Below are 21,115 nucleotides of genomic sequence, written 5' to 3'. Positions count from 1 at the left end.
CACTATGCAGTCAGAAATTCGCGCAAGGTGTCAAATAAACTGTGGCAAAGTATAATAATGATCAACACTTCGTTACCAAGAAAATCCAGAAAATCGCGGTACCACAGCTGCTGAAATGCGTAATACTTTGCAGCTGCAGCTGATCTATCAATTGCTCTTTTTTGCCAGATAGGGCAATAGACGATAAATTTACCTTCCTCGGAGAGTGAGCTGGTGTCTTCCTTTTAGGTACTGAGAGTGCTGAGGGATGTTAGTAGTCGATGTGCTCCCGTGGGCAGGGCTGGTGTGGAGCTTTGAGGAAGAATGTTCTTCCTCCAAGGTGGGGAGGGCTGTCATGGCCATGCTTGGTTTTTCCTGCGTTATTCCTTGTATGCACCATGATGATCAAGCAGAAAGCACTGAGCGGTAGAAAATATAGTTGTGCAGATGCAGTATACCAGGCCAAGGTGGTAGTTTATGCCGGGTGGAAGGAAGCCAGCAGGTGTGCATTGGTCTTGACCACTGGGCAGACGTTATTGGAACATCGGCAGTTGTGGCGGCAGATTTGATGAGTCCAACAGTTTCCTATTTCTTGGTCATTTTTGGAGTTATCTCGGTACTGAAGTGCTCTTAGACGGAAGGAATCATACACGAGGAGCCAGCAATAACGCCGGCTAGTGATAGTAGTCCGTGTGTGGAGTGTGTTAGCGAGATATCTGGGAGCTCCAGGGAAGAGAGAGAGAGAGAGAGAGAGAGAGAGAGAGAGAGAGAGAGAGAAAGTGAAAGTATGTGATTGGGTGGATCAATGACATCTCAAGTAATGGAGGGCTTACTCTTTTGATTTTGCGGGGCCCTTGTCATTAAGCCGCGAATTTTCGAAATTCAACCGCTTTGGTGCGAATCGCCATAACTCCCTTATTTCTGGGGCTACAGTAAAGTTTTTGATATCAATCGACGACAAAATGAAAGGGCTATATATTTTAATTAGCGACCGGGCTCGAAAACAGACTCGAAAAGGTCGAACATCGAATAAATGTGCAAAATACTACTCGGAAAAAAACTATTTTTGAGTTCCCAACCTTGAAACCCACTCATTGTTTGATAATTTCAAAACACTTATTAAACAAAGAATATGTCCCTGCCAATATGTTTTCCAATTTGGTGCATAACATTTCCCTACTCCCAGTAGTTTCGTCGCTAGAGCTCGAAACGTAAACCCTGTCGAGAGCGATTTTGACGAACTCCAGACACTTTGCCGTTTTTGTCTAGTGTGGCCTTGCTATTGCCTCTAGAATGCTGTAATTTGGCATGTAGCCCCTCTTGGCAATGTAGTTGGACCAACTCGAAGGATGTTTTGATAGCTCGATTCCAAGTTCGTCGTCGAGCCGTCACAAAATAGCCTGTTTTTTCGGCCCTTTTGCCGCGATTTGGACACGTGCTAGGTTTTTGCTTATAACTTTTTTATTTATATAATACTCTCCATTTTTTTCTGATTATTAATCTGTATTAAAATAGCTTTCATTTGCCACCAAGCACGCTTTCCTAGCTTCAGTAGTTTTCGCTCGAGGTCGACCAGAATTCGCGCCAAACATTTGCCGAATCTGACTCTTTCCACGCGCCGCCTCGAAAAACCTTCCTGACGCCACAAACATTAATATTTCTGCATAAAAATTCATATATGAACACTTCAATATGTTGACTAACTTGTATGAAAACCGCTTTAAGATATCTAAATAAAAATGTTACTATTTTATAATCATTTCAATATATAAATCAACCTATATCAAGCGCCTTATTATACATTTTTTTTTAGTATTCAACCATATTTCTTCCCATTTATGAATAATACACTTTGACAAATATATATATATATACTATATATATATATATATATATATATATACTATATATATATATATATATATATAGTATATATATATATATATATATATATATAGTATATATATATATATATATTTTTTTTATATTTTTACTATATAAATCAACCTATATTAAGGGCCTCACTTTTAGTATTCAACCATATTTCTTCCCATTTATGAATAATACAAGTGTCCGTTCCATGGTATAGGGCTCACTGGGTGGATGTGTTTGTGCTTTCGTGGTAACCCCTGTCTATGAATTTACAAACTTCATTTTTAGGCAGACAACATCAAGGTTAATGTCATCACTGTCATGTCGTTATTAACTGGGCTTGTGACTGGTCAGTTAGCCTTGAAAACACTCAAGCACACACACCGCCTCCTACACATCAGCCCACTCCCCCTGGCAACACGATTCATGGGGATTGTCAAACATGAATCTGTCTTTACACACCTTTCTTTTTCTGTTCCGAGATACTTCTCCCCATCTACCATATCCTCCTTCTCTTCACATCTTACTCTCTCTGTCTTTACTTCCTTTTCCTTACACTTTCTCTCTATTCACCTATCCTTTATTTTCTTCTTTTGATTTGTGTTTTGACGCTTAGAGACATTCGTTATTCAGTTATATTTTGCTTTATTTGTTTTTACTGATTTAAAGGTTCGCTGAGTATATAGTAAGTTTGATACATTTGAATATTATGTAAATTTGTGTAAATCTCTCTCTTCTTTATCCATCACATTTCCCTAACATAATCACGTATTATTTGAACTCCCTTTTTTTTTTCCTTTTCATTTGGCTTTTATTCCTCTAAAGACGACTTTATTCATATCATCTTTAAATATTTTTTCATGATTCGGACGTCTCTCTCTCTCTCTCTCTCTCTCTCTCTCTCTCTCTCTCTCTCTCTCTCTCTCTCTCTCTCTCTCTTTTCTTTTATCCACGAGTATATATTTTTTTCCCCCTTCCTCGCATCTCTGTTTCAATGTGCGGCCGAGCGAAACCTCAGCTTTAGGTCCCTTTTATGTCTCCTTAGCGAACCTCATCCGACTCATCGCCTCATTATCTCTTCGCAGCTCTTCATTAGCTAAAAGTGTCCGCACCGCCATTACTGAGCTCAATGTTTCTTTATCTTTGCCTTCCTCGTTCTTCTTCTTCTTCTTCATTTTCTTCCCCCTCCTCCTCCTCTTCCTTTTTATATTTCTACAGTATTCCCGTTCTTCTCCTTCATTTACTTATTTATTCATTCGTCATTCATTCATTCGTTTTGTTGTATTTTTTTTATATACAAATAGCAGTAGTTAAGTCAGTTACATTATCACCCTCAAGGTTTCAGGTTTCATTAGTTTTTGTTAACAAGATATACATTGGCAGAAAGTTGTTCATTGAAGATAATATTACGATCTTAAAGCGGGAATTCTTTGCCCTGAATCTTGGTGAAAAGTTTCTCTTCGTTTTACTGATTTATCTCCTAATTAATGTATAAATGATTACTTGCTGGAGTGTTCCCATTATCTTTGTATGTCTACGCATTAAGCTTCCCATATATGTATGTCTATTTGTCTTCATGTCAGTTACTTTCTTACTGTCCTGTGCTCGGCATTGCCCTCTGTGTTCTTGTTTCCTCTGCTCTTGTTTATCTTCATCCATTTGTGCCTTTGTCTCTCTTTTCTCCTCATTCTCCTACCTATCCTTTCTTCCGGCCTTCTCTCTCGCCTCCCTTCCCTTCTCCCTTCCCTGAGTGCCCGTGTCGTGTACTTAGCGTGGGGAGCTCGGAAGGTACTCTTGAGTACGGTCTGTCCCTCCACACCCTCACCCCGCGGGACTGCCTCGACACCCCCGACACCTACAGCGACCGCCACCCGCCGCAGTCCCCCACGTACGGCCAGGTGGGGCGGCAGAGGACACAGTCACACTTCAAAGAGACAGGTGACTGGGCAGGACGCAGGAATAGGAGTGTTCAGGTTTGCTCAAGTCTACGGTTAAGACTGTTTTACAAATACTCATAGAAAATTGTTGTTTCATGGTAAACTCTGAAGGTTTGAGTTTTCCTCCTTTTAAGAATAATAATAATTCATAAAAAGCTGCTGAAGAGTTCATGATTGGCTAAAGTATTGATTTCTTGGATATTCAAGCAATTTTGTTATCATCTAGATAAATGAAACATATGTTTTACGACATATTTTAACGAGCTTCACATGTGTACTTAAGAAACTTTTAAAATGTGTGCTGATGTATGCAACTGTTCAGTGGCGGATCCGGGAGGGGGTGCCAAAGTTAGTAATTAATGACCTTGTGTTAATTAAGTGGGAAAGGCACTGAGGCATTATTGGTTAAAAAGTGTAAAAGTGACTATTTCAAAGGACATGAAAATATACAATGGATACAAACTAAAATACAACCCTAAGCAAATCCCTCAGTACAAACTATATGCACCTCGCCACCAAGCAAGAAAATCAATATCCTCTCCCCAGGTGACTTGCCCAGGGCCGGATTAAGCTGGTGGGAGGCCTGGGGCCTACTCTGGTGGGAGGCCCCCTTTCCAACTCCCATTGCATACACCACAAACTATAGTCTAATTAATCTAATGGCCAAAATAGTGCAATACTAATTAGGTCGGTTTTATTTAGGAAACACTACAATGGGACTATTCTTCCGATTATCAATCACTGGACGCCTTCCATGGCATATCTTAGCACTTCCATATATAGTAACGAAGTTGGTACTACCCGTGATGGCGTCAATATAACATGAATCAGTCTGGGAAGGAGTAAATGGCAAGAATATAATACAAGCAGGGCCCGGCTACTCACCCCAGCCGCCGCCCGCTTCTCGACCAAAGTGTTGTTTACATGACTCTTTGCAACGGGATTACAAATACAAGTCATTATCAAATACAGTTTTACTCCTTATTAAAGCTCCCTAAAACACTTCCGCAACGTGAATTATAATTTTATGTTTAGAATCACACTACCAGAGTAACCAGACTCCAAACTTGGTGCATTATTACATTTTTTTTAGATACAGTAACCAATGATACAGTCGACAACACTAAAATAGTCGCCACTGCACTAATGTCGCCACGCTTCATATTATTATAATTTATACTAACTAAAACAGCACTTAAATAACTTACTTTTGAGAAACTGTGATATAATTTTTTTTTTTAATAAATGTAACAACGTGTAAGCTGTATGTGCATGTATTTAATTATTTTCATACTGTTATAATATCAACAATAAGCTATTACTACTACTATTTTTACTATATGGGCCCTGTTTTGCGCCTTCGTGTATATAGATATAGAGGACCATTCCGCCAACGACCTCATTTTTTTTAAGCCACGCAGAAGACATATGCAAATACAGTAATACTTGTCTTTGTATTTCTATATAATAATATTAATAATAAAAATGACAATAATATCAACAATAAACAATTACTACTACTATTATTATTACTAAAAATATGATAAATAGGGGACCAGTGAACCTTCCTAGCTGTATATAGATATAGAGGACCATTCCGCCAACGGCCTCAATTTCTTGGAAGCCACGCAGAAGACATATGCAAATACTTGTCTTTGTATTTCTATATATTAACATTAGTAATAAGAATGACAATAATGAATGTTGAAATGTGTAGATGGCGCCACTATAAACCCGGGCTTCCCTGGACTGTCCAAGGAAGCAAAAGAAAAAAAATCGGGGAAATATTTTATTTTTTGTTGGTTTTAATGGTTTAATTAACATTAACATCACACAGCTGGGCCAATTCTCTCTTATTGTCGTAAGAGAAAATGGACCATCCAAATTGCATGGATTACCATGGTAACAAAAGAAAGGAAAACGTGCAGGCACTTGACTACATGGTACTGACACTCGTTTAGTTATGATTACAATACTAACCTTATTAAATCAAAATGTATTGTTTAAATTGGTGGGAGGCCCCCTCTTGGTGGGTGGCCCGGGGCCCTGGCCCCTTGGCCCCCCCCCTTGATCCGGCCCTGTGCAGCCGAAGCGAGACTCCAGCACTGAGAGCAACGACGCCTCCTCGCCCCTGCCGCAGCACCCCCACTACCAGCACCCCCAGGCCCAGCAGCACCGCCACCCGCACTTCCTCCCCCAGCAGCAGCAGCAGGGCGGGGCAGGGGGCGGCGCGGGGTTGAGAGATACCAGGTTGGAGACAGTGAGAGCGAACGAAAGTGAGAGTGCGAGTAAGAGAAATATTTTACCTAACCCTATTTGTAACCCCACACATCCTTTCCTCCTCAGATGAAACCCCCCATTCCCCATCCTCCCGCCCACGTCCACATGCCCCATCACCCCCCTTCACCCCCACCCATACACACACCACTTGTTTGTGATTAACGCTTACACTGTTCATCGGAGAAATGTGAATATAATTATTAAATATTGATGCCCCGCCACTGGTCTCCCCTTGCGTTCCTCCTTTTAGCTTATTAATTTAGCTTATTTTGATCTTATTGACGGGAGAAAGAGAGAGACAAGGATAATGAAATAACATTGGAGTAGAGGATAAGGTTATTCTTTTATGTGTACGTGTGTGTGTGTGTGTGTGTGTGTGTGTGTTATAATGGGTTACATATACTTCAAAAACTAGAAAAAAAATCACCATTTTTTACAGATAATAAATATATGACTATGAGTATGTATGCATGTATATAATTACTACCTTATTCATCTATACATCCATTCATCCATCCATATGACCTTTGAAACATACAAACATACAAACACTACACATACGTCACCTTTCATTCACTCTCTAGCTTAAGGAAAGGCAGATCATTGGAAGGCAAGGCTATACAACAAAGCGTCCATTGCATCACCTAAAGTCGTCCATTGTTAAGCTTCTCTGGCAGACTCACTCTCGGGCGTTGATCCTTTAAGCAGACAACAATAAACTCATGGCGTCACGCGGGAGCCAACGTAAGTAACAAGGGAAAGGAGACGTGAGGCAGATAATAGGATCACGAGCCTTTTGCGTATCCAGTCTTCTGGTGTCTGTAAATAATCTTTATCCAGAAGGTCTCTTGTCCCTCTTGCATTGGTGTAAGTCCATAACTCTTGGTCTTTGAATCATGTAAACCTTTTTCTCACTATTCCTATTCAGACTGCCTCGGCCATGTGTAACACTGTGAATCAGCTTCCTCGTGGCGTGCTAGTCACAAGAGAGGTTCTTGGGACGTCCCTTTCACGCCTACGGGTGTTGTCTTTTTGCCAGGGGTGGTTTTCAGTGGGAGCGTGGTATTGTTGGCCCCGTCGAATGCATGTTCAAGACTGTGGAGGCTCTGGCTTGCGGTCTCCGGCAGGAACTGACGAACCAGTATCACTAGGAAGGTGTTGAAGACCGCGAAGAACAGGAAACTCCCCCCAAGACCCACCTCGTCCATCAGCCTGGGGAACATGAGGCCAACGAAGACTTGCATCGCCGAGAAGATGAACACGACGATGGTGGAGCCCACGACCCTGACCGGTGTCGGCAGAAGCTCCCCCATCAGGATCCATGGAATGGGACCGACGCCGAAACCATACCCAAACGCGAAGGCGAGAACGGCAACTAGAGGCACCCATGACGACCCCTGAATTTCCCATAGGAGGAAAAGACCCCCAACAGCGGCGGATATGGCGCAACAGGAACACCCAGCCATCAGGATAATGCGCCGGCCCACACGATCGAGGAGGAAAGCGCAGGTGAAAGTGGAGATGAGCCGCATAACGCCCACCAGAACCGTACACGTGAGTGGGTTGATCATCACGCCGGCGGTGGCGAAGAAATAGGCGGCGTAGGAAAAGATGGCGAACTGACCCCCGAGCTCTCTCAGGATCATGACTGCGGACACGAGGAGCAGCGGACGAAGGTTGTGAGGGACGACGATCTGATGCACCTGCCGGGAACACACGAAGATACGTCACGAGAGAGAGAGAGAGAGAGAGAGAGAGAGAGAGAGAGAGAGAGAGAGAGAGAGAGAGAGAGAGAGAGAGAGAGAGAGTTAAGGTTCCTTTTATTTTAGAGACACTGTATTAACACAGTGAAAAACATCCCAAATGAACACCACTGAGTGCCAGGAATTGAACCCAAGCCTTCTGACTAGAAGTCATTGTTCGATTCCTGGCACTCAGTGGTGTTCATTTGGGGGGTAAAGGGCCATGTTACCTGTTCAATGAAGGTTGTCTGAGGCTGCTCCCTGATGCTCCTCTGGATCTGAAGCAGTTCGTCCTGCGCCGCGGGCCTACGGGCGGGCCCTCGAAGCTTGATGAGTGCCGCCTCGGCCTCCCTCACCCGGCCCGCCCTCACCAGCCAGAAGGGAGACTGACGGGAAGAGAAGACAGGACATTTCAGCTCACCCGCTCCAGTCAGAGAACCCAAAGGAAGATAACTTTCTCGTCCTAGTCAAAAGTGACTCTGAAGGAAAGAGAAGACACGACGCTTCAACCCACTCGCACAATTTTCAAGACTGATGGAAAAAGAAGACAAAATACGATCATTCAGTCTCACCAACCAGAGGAAAGACTGAAGGAAAGTAAACACAAAAGAGGACAATTCACTCACCAGCCAAAATAACCGTCAATTTCTTTTTTTTTTTTATTCCTGAGTCAGTGGCGTAACGTTTTTAACAACTCTCCGTGGATTAAGTTAAATTGGGTAGGCGGTGGCTGAGTGGCTAGCGTGCTGGGCTCACATTCACCACGCCATGGACAACGTCGGTTCGAATCCCCACGCTACCACCTGGGATTTTTAGTCACCGCCGTGTGGCCTAAGACTACCCACATGCTGTCCAGAAGACCACCCATCAACCCGGAGTCTAGAAGAAACCGTCCAGTTAATCAAGAATGAGTTCCGGGGGGCAGCATGAGCCAAGCATAACTGGCGCCATTATAAAAAAAAATTGCTTGCGCCACGACGGGATTGGGCCGACCATTTGGCCCCTGAAGAAAGCCTACCGGCGCAATAGGCGGGGATATAAAAAAAAAAAAAGTTAAATGAACGGCTTAGTGTGTATGGATTACGTTTATCTCTCAGCAGATTTACCAGCGTGAGAGTTCTTGAGGGTTTTTCCTTCTTCAATGTCGCAATAGTAGAGGCAACAAGGCTGTCAAAACGGCTTCCAATAGATTAAGATTACATGGTCGGTCTTACGCTCCCTGTCACGAGTTTCTTTTTTGTTTGGGTGACACTTTCTCTTTGTAGGTTACACATTCTCCCTCAGGTTATCAGGTTAGAGCTTTCCTGATCCGCAGCCATTGCAACACACACACTCACACACACACACACACACACACACACACACACACACACACACACACTCACACACACACCTCACCCGTTCACCTTGCCACAGTCACGCTCTGCAAACCTATTCACTCACACTATCCCTTAAAAACACTCATCTCGCCCTTCGAATATCCTTCCATCACCTCTCCCACCTCCTCCTCCTCCTGCTCCTCCTCCTCCTCCTCCTCCTCCTTATCCTCCTCCTCCTCCTGAATCACAATAACCTCACACATGTATCATTCATCTCACATTCCACAGATCCCTTCAGCCCTTTCCTCCGACCCTCCACCATCACCTCCTCGAACCCCGATGCCAACAACCCCACCCGCCATTCTCCAGCGTTCCCTGTCCTCCCTCCACCCAACCCCTCCTTACCTCCGGAACCCCAAGCGACAGGAAGAAGATGGGGATGAAGGGGAGCGCAGAGAGTATTGTCACAGTCTTCCAGTGGAGAAAATCTGCCATCAGGAAAGCCAAGAGCATTCCAAAGGCCACGACAATCTCCGAACCACAGCCCAGGAAGCCCCGGTAGGTTGGTTCCACGAGTTCGATCATGAGGGGCGGGACGAGAGTGGTGAATAGCATAAGAGCCATGCCGCCTAGGATCCTCCCGATGTAGAGGAGGGTGATCGAGGTCGTGAAGGCTTGCATGAACCAGGAGGCGGACACGGGCAGCAGGCACATGGTCAGGAGCCGCCGGTATCCGAAGTAGTCGATGAGGAACCCGGAGGGAAGATTGGTGAACATGCCGGCGAGGCCCACGCTGGAGACTGGGAGGAAGAGGGTGATGATTAGATAGAGAGATAGATTGATAGAAATAGTGACAGAGATTAACTAACGGGAAAACACACAGTCATATAGAAACGTATTGAGAATAATCAGATAGAAACATACATACATAGATTAGCAATGCATATACAAGCAAGTAGAGACATTGACAAGAATCGGGTATAAAAATGAATACGTATATTAGACTTGCAAACATAAACAAGTAGAGCATATTGACAAGAATCGGTTGTGAAAATGTATACACAGATTCGACACGCATATTCAAACAGGGAGACAGACAGGTATACATGGATAGAAACCACCACCACACACACACACACATGCACGCACTTAATAACTAGTTTCACAAATTAAGAAATGGTTTATTTATACATCCAAATTCTAACGTAACAATTCAGTCTTGCATATCCTGCGAACTTCACATCATCTCAAAATCCCTCACTTCATTTTCAATTTCAACCTCCTTTCCCTTATCCTTTTCACCACAATCTTCCACGGATCTCTAATCTTTCATATCTCTCAGTCTCTCTCTTTTACTTCCTTCCTCTTAGTCTTTCCACAAATTATTATTATATATATATTCATGCTTCTCTAGTTCTTTTCATACACCCACTTTTCCTTTCCTTTCATTCATTCTTTATTCCTTCTTTCCATCTCCCTGTTTCTCCCGTCGTATCCATCCTTCCGCCCCCTTTCCTCTCCTTTCCGCCATCGTTTCTTCCTTCTCTCCTATTCGTTCGTTATCAGATCAGGTGAATGTTCTTAGAACTCCCCAGTCAGGTATATACGAACATCTGTTTTTCCCCCTACATTTCTTAACCTGAACAATCCTCCATTTATTTTCTCTCAACATTACTTCATCTTTTTTTCTGTTTTATTCAGTTTTCCTAAGAAACGTAAACTATTAACAGCTCGTCATTTTTGCTCCTGCTGCTCTCCTCCTCCTCCTCCTCCTCCTCTTCCTCCCCCTCCTCCTCCTCCTCCTCCTCCTTTTCCTCCCCCCTCCTCTATTTCTCTCTTCTACCTAATCTAGTCCACCTCCTCCCGCTCTCCTCTTACCTAGCCAGCTCACGTCGTAGTCCGTGATGTTGATGGCGGTGCTGTTATCGGCCTGCATGGCGGGCAGCACGGCCGGCCAGCCCAGAAGGAGGCCCACTTGTAGCATGGAACTGGACACCACTAGGATGCTGCACAACTGTAGGGATGCAGGACAGGTTAATGGCAGGTGTGTGTGTGTGTGGGGGGGGGGAATGATGGGTGCATGAGGTATAGTTAGAGAGGATGTGTGTGTGTGTGTGTGTGTGTGTGTGTGTGTGTGTGTGTGTGTGTGTGTGTGTGTGTGTGCGCTCACTAAATATCCTTGTTAGAACCATGAATTTCCCTTCCCTCCTCAATGCGGGCGCCTATTAGTAACTCGCCTCTTTTGTACCTTCAGCTTATTCTCGCTCTTTGTGGGGAAGACATCTGGCCAAGGCTGCTTTCAAGGCCTTGCTAATAAGTCTCTCGTTTAAATTTCGTTCCTCCAAACCCTGCATGTGTTTATTTTCTTCCTTTGTCGTCCCTCACTACGCCTTAATTTGAATATCTTTGACCAAAACGCACAAATAACGATCATGAAAATTGTGTATACCTGTGTGTGTATGGGTGTATGTGTCTGTGTATATAGTGGGGGAATGGTGTATGTATGGGAGGGGTGGTTGTTGGGGGAGGGTTTCTAGGTGGGTGGGTGTGGGTGGGTGTTGGTGTGGTTGTGTGATTTGTGCAAGTGTGTTTGCTTGTGGGTGTGGGTGGTAGGTATGGGTGTATGTGTGGGTATGTGGGTGTGGGTGGTAGGTATGGGTGCATGTGTGGGTATGTGGGTGTGGGTGGTAGGTATGGGTGCGTGTGTGGGTATGTGGGTGTGGGTGGTAGGTATGGGTGCATGTGTGGGTGTGTGGGTGTGGGTGTGACTAGGTGGTTGTGGCTGAGTGTGGGTATTGATATGCGGTATGTAGGGTTGCATAGGATTTACCTTTTAGAATAGACATAGTTGAGGTAATTATGTTAAGTAAAGAGATACAGAAACAAAATTGGAAAACCCTATTTTCTATTATCATTTCACTGATAATTTACCTCTTGAAATTTCCGCTCCGAAAAAACTCTTATAAACATATGAAAAATGATGATTGAAAGATAAGTAATTTCCATTTTAAAGATAGATTTAAAAGCAAATACCAAAGGGAAAATAAAGAGACGTGAAAACTTAATCCAGTCCATGTGTGATCTATATATTTTCCTTTTTTCGTCACTAAACGCAAGATAAGAGAAACTGTGAGCCGTATTTTTAAACACACCGTCACCGAAGCACACATATATGGCAAGACATTCTAAGGCGTTTGGGGCATTTCCAGGGGTACTTTAATGACCCTGGCGGTAGTGTGACCCTCCTGCTGTACTGTACCATGAACGTGAGAAAACTTTCATGAAAACTTGATTGATCTTCTTTGGGGCCTTTGAAAATAGTTGATGTGAGAGGTGGAAGCGTCTGTCAGTACCGACGTGTAATTATCACACAAAAGTACACAGGTCTTCACCTGCCTTAATGGGACACCTGTTTGACTCACCTGCCGGGCAAGGGATCCCCAGTAGCAGCAACATGTGTTTGTGACCTCCATCTGGGGAAGAGAGAGAGAGAGAGAGAGAGAGAGAGAGAGAGAGAGAGAGAGAGAGAGAGCAAAGATTAGACTAAGATTTATTTTTGTTTCCTTGTTAATCTTTTGAAATTCGGCATCACCATCGTATTTTTAGTCTATATTTTCACTTCCTTGATCATATTTCCAAGGTTCATTTTATATGCTTCCATTCTCCGCCGTTACGTTAGCCGGCAGCAGGTCTCATTAATTATGCCTGATCGCTTGTCATTGGCACGCTTCTTTCTAATATCATACAAGTGGAGCGCTGACGTAAGGACTCGGTACGCACTGCCCTTATTACTTGACTTCACCGCAGCAGGCAAACTTGATTTACTTTCTTCTCAACACATAGAAATATAAAACAGTCGAAGTCACATTTTCAGGGCACCAGATAGAAGTAAAAACACACAAGACACACCACACCCTATATAGTAAAACCAGTCACTTCCCAAGCATACACTGTAGGGAAAAAAACTCATGTATACACCGAGAGAGGGACGAGACACACACACACACACACAAAAAAAAAAAAAAAAAATCCTGACACAACACAAACTTTCCTTCAATTTCCTGCACAAAAAAAGTCCAAAATGACCCCTTCTCTTGCTTGCCTCGGTGTGTGTTGGTCACTTACCCTGCGGCGTGTGCTTGGGGGGAGAAGGGGGGAGTTCGTTGGGGGGTGAGGGGGATAGGTAGAGGTGTTTAGGTTCCGCGATGTTCACCCCGCTCACCGCTAACACTCACGGCTCACTCTCACAGCCGCGATCCCTCACTAACCAACCCGCTGTGGCCAGGAGGGAGGCTGTCCTCCGCTTGACTGACTGTTTATCCTACGAGTATCTCTGTCCCGGACGACGAGACTGAACGACCCAGATGATGTGCGTGTGTGTGTGTGTGTGTGTGTGCTCCATTGTTCGTTAACTCCTGTCACGGGTCTGGGTAGATTATCCGTATACCAGAGTCTTACTTTATAACATAGCTTCTATTTTCACTTTATTTAATTCGTTTTGCCATGTGAAATTGAATTAAATTTGCAGTGAGCGAGCAAGAGAGAGAGAGAGAGAGAGAGAGAGAGAGAGAGAGAGAGGGGGGGGGTAATTTACCACGGCCTGATCACGAGTTGGACTCGCTTTCGCCAGCAAGTGTTCATTATTGTCGGTGTGTGTGTGTGTGTGTGTGTGTGTGTGTGTGTGTGTGCAGAGCTGTCGTGTGTGTGTGTGTGTGTGTGTGTGTGTGTGTGTGTGTGTGTGTGTGTGTGTGCAGAGCTGTCGTGTGTGTGTGTGTGTGTGTGTGTGTGTGTGTGTGTGTGTGTGTGTGTGTGTGTGTGTGTGTGTGTGTGCAGAGCTGTCGTGTGTGTGTGTGTGTGTGTGTGTGTGTGTGAGAGAGAGATTGGGTGTGTGTGTTCGTGCGTTATTGGGTACGAACTCACATGTCTATGAATTTAAAAACTTGATTTTTAGCCAGACAGCATCCAGGTCAATGTCATCACTGCCACGTCGTTATTAACTGGTTATTGGACTGGTCAATAAGCCCTAAAAAACACACAAGCACCCCCCCCTCCTATACATAAACTCACTCCCCCTCGAAAGACGATTCATGAGTGACTGTCAAACATAAATCTATTTTTGCAAACCTTTCTTTTTCTGTTCCGAGATATTTCAGGCCCTGTATTCTCGAACGTATCGGCACCTCATTTCGCATGTTTGAAAAGACTTCCGCACAAGTTGTTGGGATTTCCGTGGATTGTTTTGTGATGCTAGTGAGAGTTTTACTACGGCATCTGGAACGGGAAAATCACCCATAAAAACCCGGTCAGCGTTCTCTGTGGCTCTGGGAAATATTCGTAATGGGAACCTGATACGTTTATGAACATGGGCACAGGGTTACAAATATATATTCCTTCATAAGTACAGCAAAGCACATAAAAGCGTCATCTTGAACCTCGCCCACACCTCAAATCCGTCACTGTTGTTATTCCTCACGACTCCCACAGTTCGCTCTCTTTCGTCACGGAGGAAGGCGAAACAACTTGTACTTCCTTGCGTGTCATCCTGAACCTCGTCATCACCCATGGGAACAGACTCACACTTGGCAACAGTATTGAGACGCTTCCTCTGCTTGCCAAAGACGGGAGGGCATCGGATGTGTTTTGCCTGCCTGTGACCTTGGCGCTGTTTGTTTGGTATGTGTCTCATGAGACTCTTCCTTGACCCTTGCGTTGGGTTAATCTTGCCAACAACTGCTTCTAATATACCGAAACAATAGCACGGTATTTGCTTCACATTTGTGAAGGTTTTAGTTACTGGTCGTACCAATTTACTGCGTAAACGGCTTGATTAAGTGGGGATGCCTTGAAAATTTCTAAGTCCAGTGTTGTTGCTTGACACGACGGCTTCCTGGGCAGACTGAGCCTCTTAGCTGCCTTATACTACACCACAGAAACTAGTTCCTAAGTCAGTAATATCCAGAACGCGCATGGATCATAACGATTTCGGACAAAAAACGGTCTTTTAAGAGTTCTACGTTATTTTCTTCTATATATTAAAGCAACTAATGCCCCAGCTATTTGTATTTTCTAATTTTAAAGGAATACATTCGTGAAATTTTACTACGCGAGGGTGTATCAGTGGTGGCACCTTTAGGCGGGTTCCTGAAGTCAGCTGTTTTCAAGCCGCCATAATGGATGGAAGGCTCGACACTCTCACTTCCTCAAAATATCAGTCTACTTCACTTCTCGGTAACTGTTAACTGAGTATTTAACCTCTTTATTGGTATGCATGTATGTTGACAAAAGGACCGATTACTATCCCAATACCGAGTCAGACAGTGACACGGGCGTGTCACGTGAGCTTTGTGATTCGCGGACGCATGAAGCTGTGACAGGCACGCGTCGGAAAACAAACGGATATTGTTCAACGCGCGATACTTATAGTTTGAGTAAAATGGAGGCCAGGGTGATACGTAGCAGTCGGTAGGTCACTCCCGGGTCAGTTAACAGCAGGAGCGTCGGTACGGGATGACAGCTGTCACAAATCTGTTTTATTTTGTATCCCAAACTACTCGGTAAAAATTATCTAGCATCAACTTACAAGAAGTGAATGGGTTAACCGTCAGTATTGTACCATATGTAATTATGAAACATGATATTTCCCAAGAGTTGCTCGACTACGGATTGGGGCGCCGGGGGTGGTGGGATGGGGGTTTAACTAAGCTGACCATACAATTACACTCGTCAACAGACCCACTGCGGCGGCTGCTACCTTATATTGGAATAGATTACAAGAGTATACGTTAGGGAATTTCCTTTCTTTAGAGACTAGGGATTTTTCCCGATTTTGGGGATTTTTGTAGGGACATTTTGAAAGCCCATTTTTCAGTGATTTGGCCGTCCACCACCAAAACCACGGTTCCCTACAGGGATTAATAGAGCGCATCATACATGTGAGTGGGGTCGAAGGGGCGAAGCCCCTCAGATAGCTGCCAGGTCGCAAAGCTCGGTTGGGGTACTTTAAGAGGGGGGGTCCAGGGGGGGCCCAGCCCCCATTGGTTAGCAGGGGGGTCGAGGTTAGGTTATGTAAAGCTCGGTTAGAGTAGTTTAAATATCCTCACTCACCCTAAAGAACCGATTTTAAGTGCATCATACATGTGGGGGGTTAGCGACGGCACGCTTGGTTAGCGATAGCACGCTTGGGTAGCAATTAGCCCACGCATGTGAGAGTATACGTTTGGGATTTTCCTTACATTCAGAAACAGGGAATTTTCCCTAATTTAGGGACTTTTCTCGGGATATTTTGGAAGCCCATTTTTCAGTGAGTTTGCCTTCCCCCCCCCAAACAACCCCGGTTCCCCACAGGTCCCCAGGCTTGTGTTGGGGGGTAGGGGGGCTGGGGTAGTGGAGGGGGAGAAGTAGTTGTTCCCTAGTTTTACCTTACGTTGTACTTCCCAGTAGTGTATCTTGTTAGTGTTTTAAAAATGACATACAAAAAAGTCCTCAGCAGTCAAGTTTTATCTCGGTTCCGCTTTCTTATCACATTGAGCCCAAATATATAACACCACTGGACTGAATATATAACACCTCTCCTCCCGAAATTGACCTGTCTTTCGGCCACCTCTTTTGATTCTTTTTTTTAGGAGCAGCGAGTAGCGGGATTTTTTTAATTATTGTTTCCTTTTTTTGTGCCCTTGAGCTGCCTCCTTTGTTGTAAAAAAAAAATGCTGCCTCAACTAACTCCCCCTGCTTTGCTGTCACCGCCACTAACACCACCTAACATCCTAACTACCACTTACCACCACCACTAACCAAAAACATTACTACCACAAACACCACCACTACCAAAAACATTGCTACCACTAACCACAACCACCATCCCCTAACACCACTACCACTGACATTACCTAACCATTTAACGACCACTTAACCACAAGCATCATCCCCTAACACCAATACCACTAACACCACCTAACGATCTAACGACCACTTAACCACAACCACCATCCCCTAACACCACTACCACTGACATTACCTAACTATTTAACGACATCATAACCTCATAACCACAACCACCATCCCCTACCACTACCATCACCACCGCCACCGCCACGCCCAGGGCACAGACTCAGCAGGATGCGATCCGATCCTTTTCATCCCCGCAGCGGCGCCTCAATGCACCCTCGGTGTTTATAGTTTACCGCTTGTATAGTTTATAGTTTAGCCTTACAGTGACCGGGAAGCCTTATCGCAACGGGGCATCTTCTAAGGGGACGCCATGCTTCTCCTCCTCCTCCTCCTTCCTCCTACTTTCTCTCTCTTCCTCCCTCCTACCTACCCTCTCTACCTCCCTCCTGCCTATTCTCTCTACCTCTCTCCTTCGATCCATTCCTCCTTCCCTTCATACCTCTGTCCTTTTGTCCTTTTCCTCCACCCCTTCTACCCTTTCCTCCTTCCCTTATGACTCTTTCTTTTTCCCCCTTTCTACCATATCCATCCTCCCCTTCCTCCCCTTCCTGTTTATCATTGTCCCTCCCCTATATACGTCTTTTTCTCCCCTTATCCTTCCCTTCATATCTCTCTCCCTTTCTCCTTCCCCTTTTTTATCTCCTTTCCTCCCCTTCCTTCTTCCCTTCACACCTCTGTCTCTTCCTCCTTCCCCCCCTTCTCCTACCTCTTCCCTTCCACCATATTCTCCTTCCCTCCATATCTCCTTCCTTTTCTCTCTCTCTCGCGACTTTTTTTTCCTTACCCTTTTCTCTATTCACCTATCCCTTATTTTCTTCTTTTGAGTTGTGTTTCGATGCTTAGAGCGATTCAGCATTTAATTTTACTTTGTTTTTTGTTTTTTGTTGATATACAGGTTAAGTGAGTTTTTACTAAGTTTATGATACTTTGAATACTCTATAAATCTGTGTAATTTCTCTCTCTCTCTCTCTCTCTCTCTCTCTCTCTCTCTCTCTCTCTCTCTCTCTCTCTCTCTCTCTCTCTCTCTCTCTCTCTCTCTCTCTCTCTCTCTCTCTCTCTCTCTCTCTCTCTCTCTCTCTCTCTCTCTCTCTTCTTTTATCCACGAGTATATATTTTTTTCCTCCTTCCTCGCATCTCTGTTTCAATGTGCGGCCGAGCGAAACCTCAGCTTTAGGTCCCTTTTATGTCTCCTTAGCGAACCTCATCCGACTCATCGCCTCATTATCTCTTCGCAGCTCTTCATTAGCTAAAAGTGTCCGCACCGCCATTACTGAGCTCAATGTTTCTTTATCTTTCCCTTCCTCGTTCTTCTTCTTCTTCTTTTTCCTCCTTCTCTTCTTCCTTTTTTATAGTATGCTCTTTCTTCTTCATTTTCTCCTCCTCCTCCTTTTCCTTTTTTTTTATTTTTACAGTATCCTCGATCTTCTTCATTTTCCTCCTCCTCTTGCTAATTCTCCTTTTCATTTTTCGTTTCTTCTACAGCCCTATTTCTGGTCTGCGTCTCTTTGTTTTCCCACCTTTTCCTCTTTTCCTTTTTGCTCTCTTTAAATCGTGCCTGTCATTATATCTTCGTTGTTGTTTTTTCTCCTTTTTATTTTTTTCATACCTTTTTCTCCTCTTCTCTTTTTTGGCCTTTTTGTTATCGTGTATGTTATTCTTTCGATTTCTTGTATGATTCCAACGCACTGTATCTCCTTCTCTTCCTCCTCCGTCTCTTCTTTCCATCTTCATCTTCCTTTTCTTCTTCTACTACTCCTTCCTTTCCCTCTTCCTCATTCTGCTCTCTTCCATTGACCTTCCTTCACACTTTGCATCATCCTTTCCATCATTTGCTTCCCTCTCTTCCCATTTACAGAAACCAAAATATCCTTCACTTTTTAATGTGCCCAAATTGATTCCTCATTGATCTCTCGTTCCTTCATAATCCGCCCTCCTTCTCATACTTAGGTATAAAACACTCTCACTCGATCTCCTTTCCCAAATATGGAACTTTTTTTAGCACTCCCTCAAAGCCACGTGCATCGTTTTCCTTCCCATTTTCTGTCAGTCATCCTTTATTTGTGGACGCATTCCAACATCCCATTTTCTTTTGAGTCTGCCTTTTTATTTTTACGTCCTTGCATGTTGCCTAGTTTTCTTCAGCTCTTTTGAATCTAACATCAGAATTACTTTCATTACTTCTTACCTCATTTCTTTCTCATTTCATTTTTTTTCTCGTTTTTTTCATATTTATCTCATCACTTCTATTTGTGTCTTACTTCTGTTCGTTTCCCATTTTCATCTCATCATTTCTATTTATGGATGGCTGCTGCTGGTTTTCTATTTTCACCTTATCACTTCTACTCATGTCTTACTTCTGTTCGTGCTTCATATTCATTTCATCACTTATATTTATGTCTCACCTCTTTTTTCAGTCTAATTATACCAGCTTTCACATCCTCCTTACCCCTCCTCCACCCTCATATTTTTCAGTGCACTTATCTTCCCGTCTTCCCACTTTCTTCTCTCAATTTGTCTGGTCGAAACATGTGCGTTCTTGCTCCACCTTATCATCAGAGTGAGGAGGGATATTTACCGGCGAGAATGATGCTGGGAAAGAGAAGCTAAATATAATATTCATCACAGCTCTTAAGATCAATTACTAATCACACTTGCAGTATTTTTTTTTCACTCGTATTTTACCACCAAGGTTAAACTGACGGAGTCTTTTAAAACTAATGAACTTTTTATCTATTTTCTCAGGTTTTGATATTTATGTTCTCGTATGACTTGGAGCATGTGTTTGTATTGTGTTATTAAATGTTTGTATCATAGCAGGCGTAATATCAGGACACCTCTCCTCTCCTCCCGAAATTGACCTCTCTTTCGGCCACCTCTTTTGATTCTTTTTTTTAGGAGCAGCGAGTAGCGGGCTTTTTTATTATTGTTTCTTTTTTTGTGCCCTTGAGCTGTCTCCTTTGTTGTAAAAGAAAAAAAGAGTAATATTTCCGTTGTTATGAATGGCACTTGTTAATACTTAATATACGATACATCAATCAGAACATAATTAACGCGTCCAGTGGAGTAATTAACATGTCCAGGATGCAGATAAATCCTCCTCGTCTTGTATCAGTGATGGCCTTGAATAATTCCTCAGACGGTCAGGGGTGGAGAAAGCGAGGCGCACACCCAGTACCCAAGGAATAGTCGTCCGCTGAATATTTAATGCACCGTGTCTAAGAAATATGAAGTAACGCGATGTATTGTGTCATTCACCGTCATTGAGCTTATATAGTGTTGAGTGTTAATCCGTTCCATCACATTTGTCGTATTTTCATCATTATTATTATTATTATTTTTTTTTTTCATTTCAGGCCCGCTAATTTTACGATACGTTTTCTCCCTGATTTTCTTTTGATGCAGTCGCTTAGTGGTTTTTTTTTCCCTAACGTCGTTTATCTATTCCTCCACACCCCGCAAAATAACCAGAAATTCAAAATCACAACCATAGTTTTTCCTCCTACATCCATTGCAGACATTCATTCTGCGCTATCTGACCCATTTGTTGACTCAGTGACTGGATGACTGCCTATTTTTTTTTAATGAACGAATGAATAACTGGCTAATATACTGACTGACTGATTGACTGATCCTAAACAATATTCATAAATAAGCTCACCACAACCACTGCCATCACCACCACCTTTAATAGCAACATTATCAACAACAGCATCAGTAACAGCAACAACAACATCATAAAGATCATCACAGCTTAACACATTAAGAAAGATGACAGGAGAAGGAGGGCGGAGGGTGAGGAGTGGAAAGAAAATGAGGAATGGATGAGAAGTAGGAGTTGGGTGTTCAGAGAAAGGCTGATGCTCGTTTTCAGTTTCATTTCCAGCAACTCTTCATTCTTCTGCTGCCTCTACTACCGCTGCTGATACTCCTTTTCCTGTCACCGTTGCAATATGTCAATGATAATGTTAAGGCTGGTTAGCGCCAGAGGTGGAATGTATAATCAAACCTACGAAATGTAGAGTAAAATTTATAAAAAAAA

The 21,115-nt window shown here is 43.5% G+C and overlaps 1 protein-coding gene across 5 annotated transcripts in view; it reads right to left on the bottom strand.

The window, feature by feature from the left end:
- LOC127008969 (facilitated trehalose transporter Tret1-like) overlaps nt 1-21,115 on the bottom strand; it is a 48,195-nt gene that overhangs the window by 21,756 nt on the left and 5,324 nt on the right. For 3 of the 5 annotated variants that reach the window (XM_050881514.1, XM_050881515.1, XM_050881517.1), the window contains exon 1: nt 194-477. Coding sequence is in view for 2 of the 5 variants with exons in the window: in XM_050881512.1 (XP_050737469.1) it covers nt 7,049-7,771; nt 8,041-8,196; nt 9,535-9,929; nt 11,008-11,143; nt 12,552-12,602 (1,461 nt within the window). In the remaining 3 variants the exon portion in view is untranslated. Of the gene's footprint in view, nt 1-193; nt 478-5,573; nt 7,772-8,040; nt 8,197-9,534; nt 9,930-11,007; nt 11,144-12,551; nt 12,603-21,115 lie in introns of those variants that run through there. The other 2 variants (XM_050881512.1, XM_050881513.1) reach the window with 2 other exon arrangements.

This window comes from Eriocheir sinensis, chromosome 39, assembly GCF_024679095.1.
Source record: "Eriocheir sinensis breed Jianghai 21 chromosome 39, ASM2467909v1, whole genome shotgun sequence".
NCBI classification, from domain to species: domain Eukaryota; kingdom Metazoa; phylum Arthropoda; class Malacostraca; order Decapoda; family Varunidae; genus Eriocheir; species Eriocheir sinensis.
The sequence above is the reverse complement of the archived record's forward strand: the minus strand, read 5'-3'. Positions and strand labels throughout refer to the sequence as shown.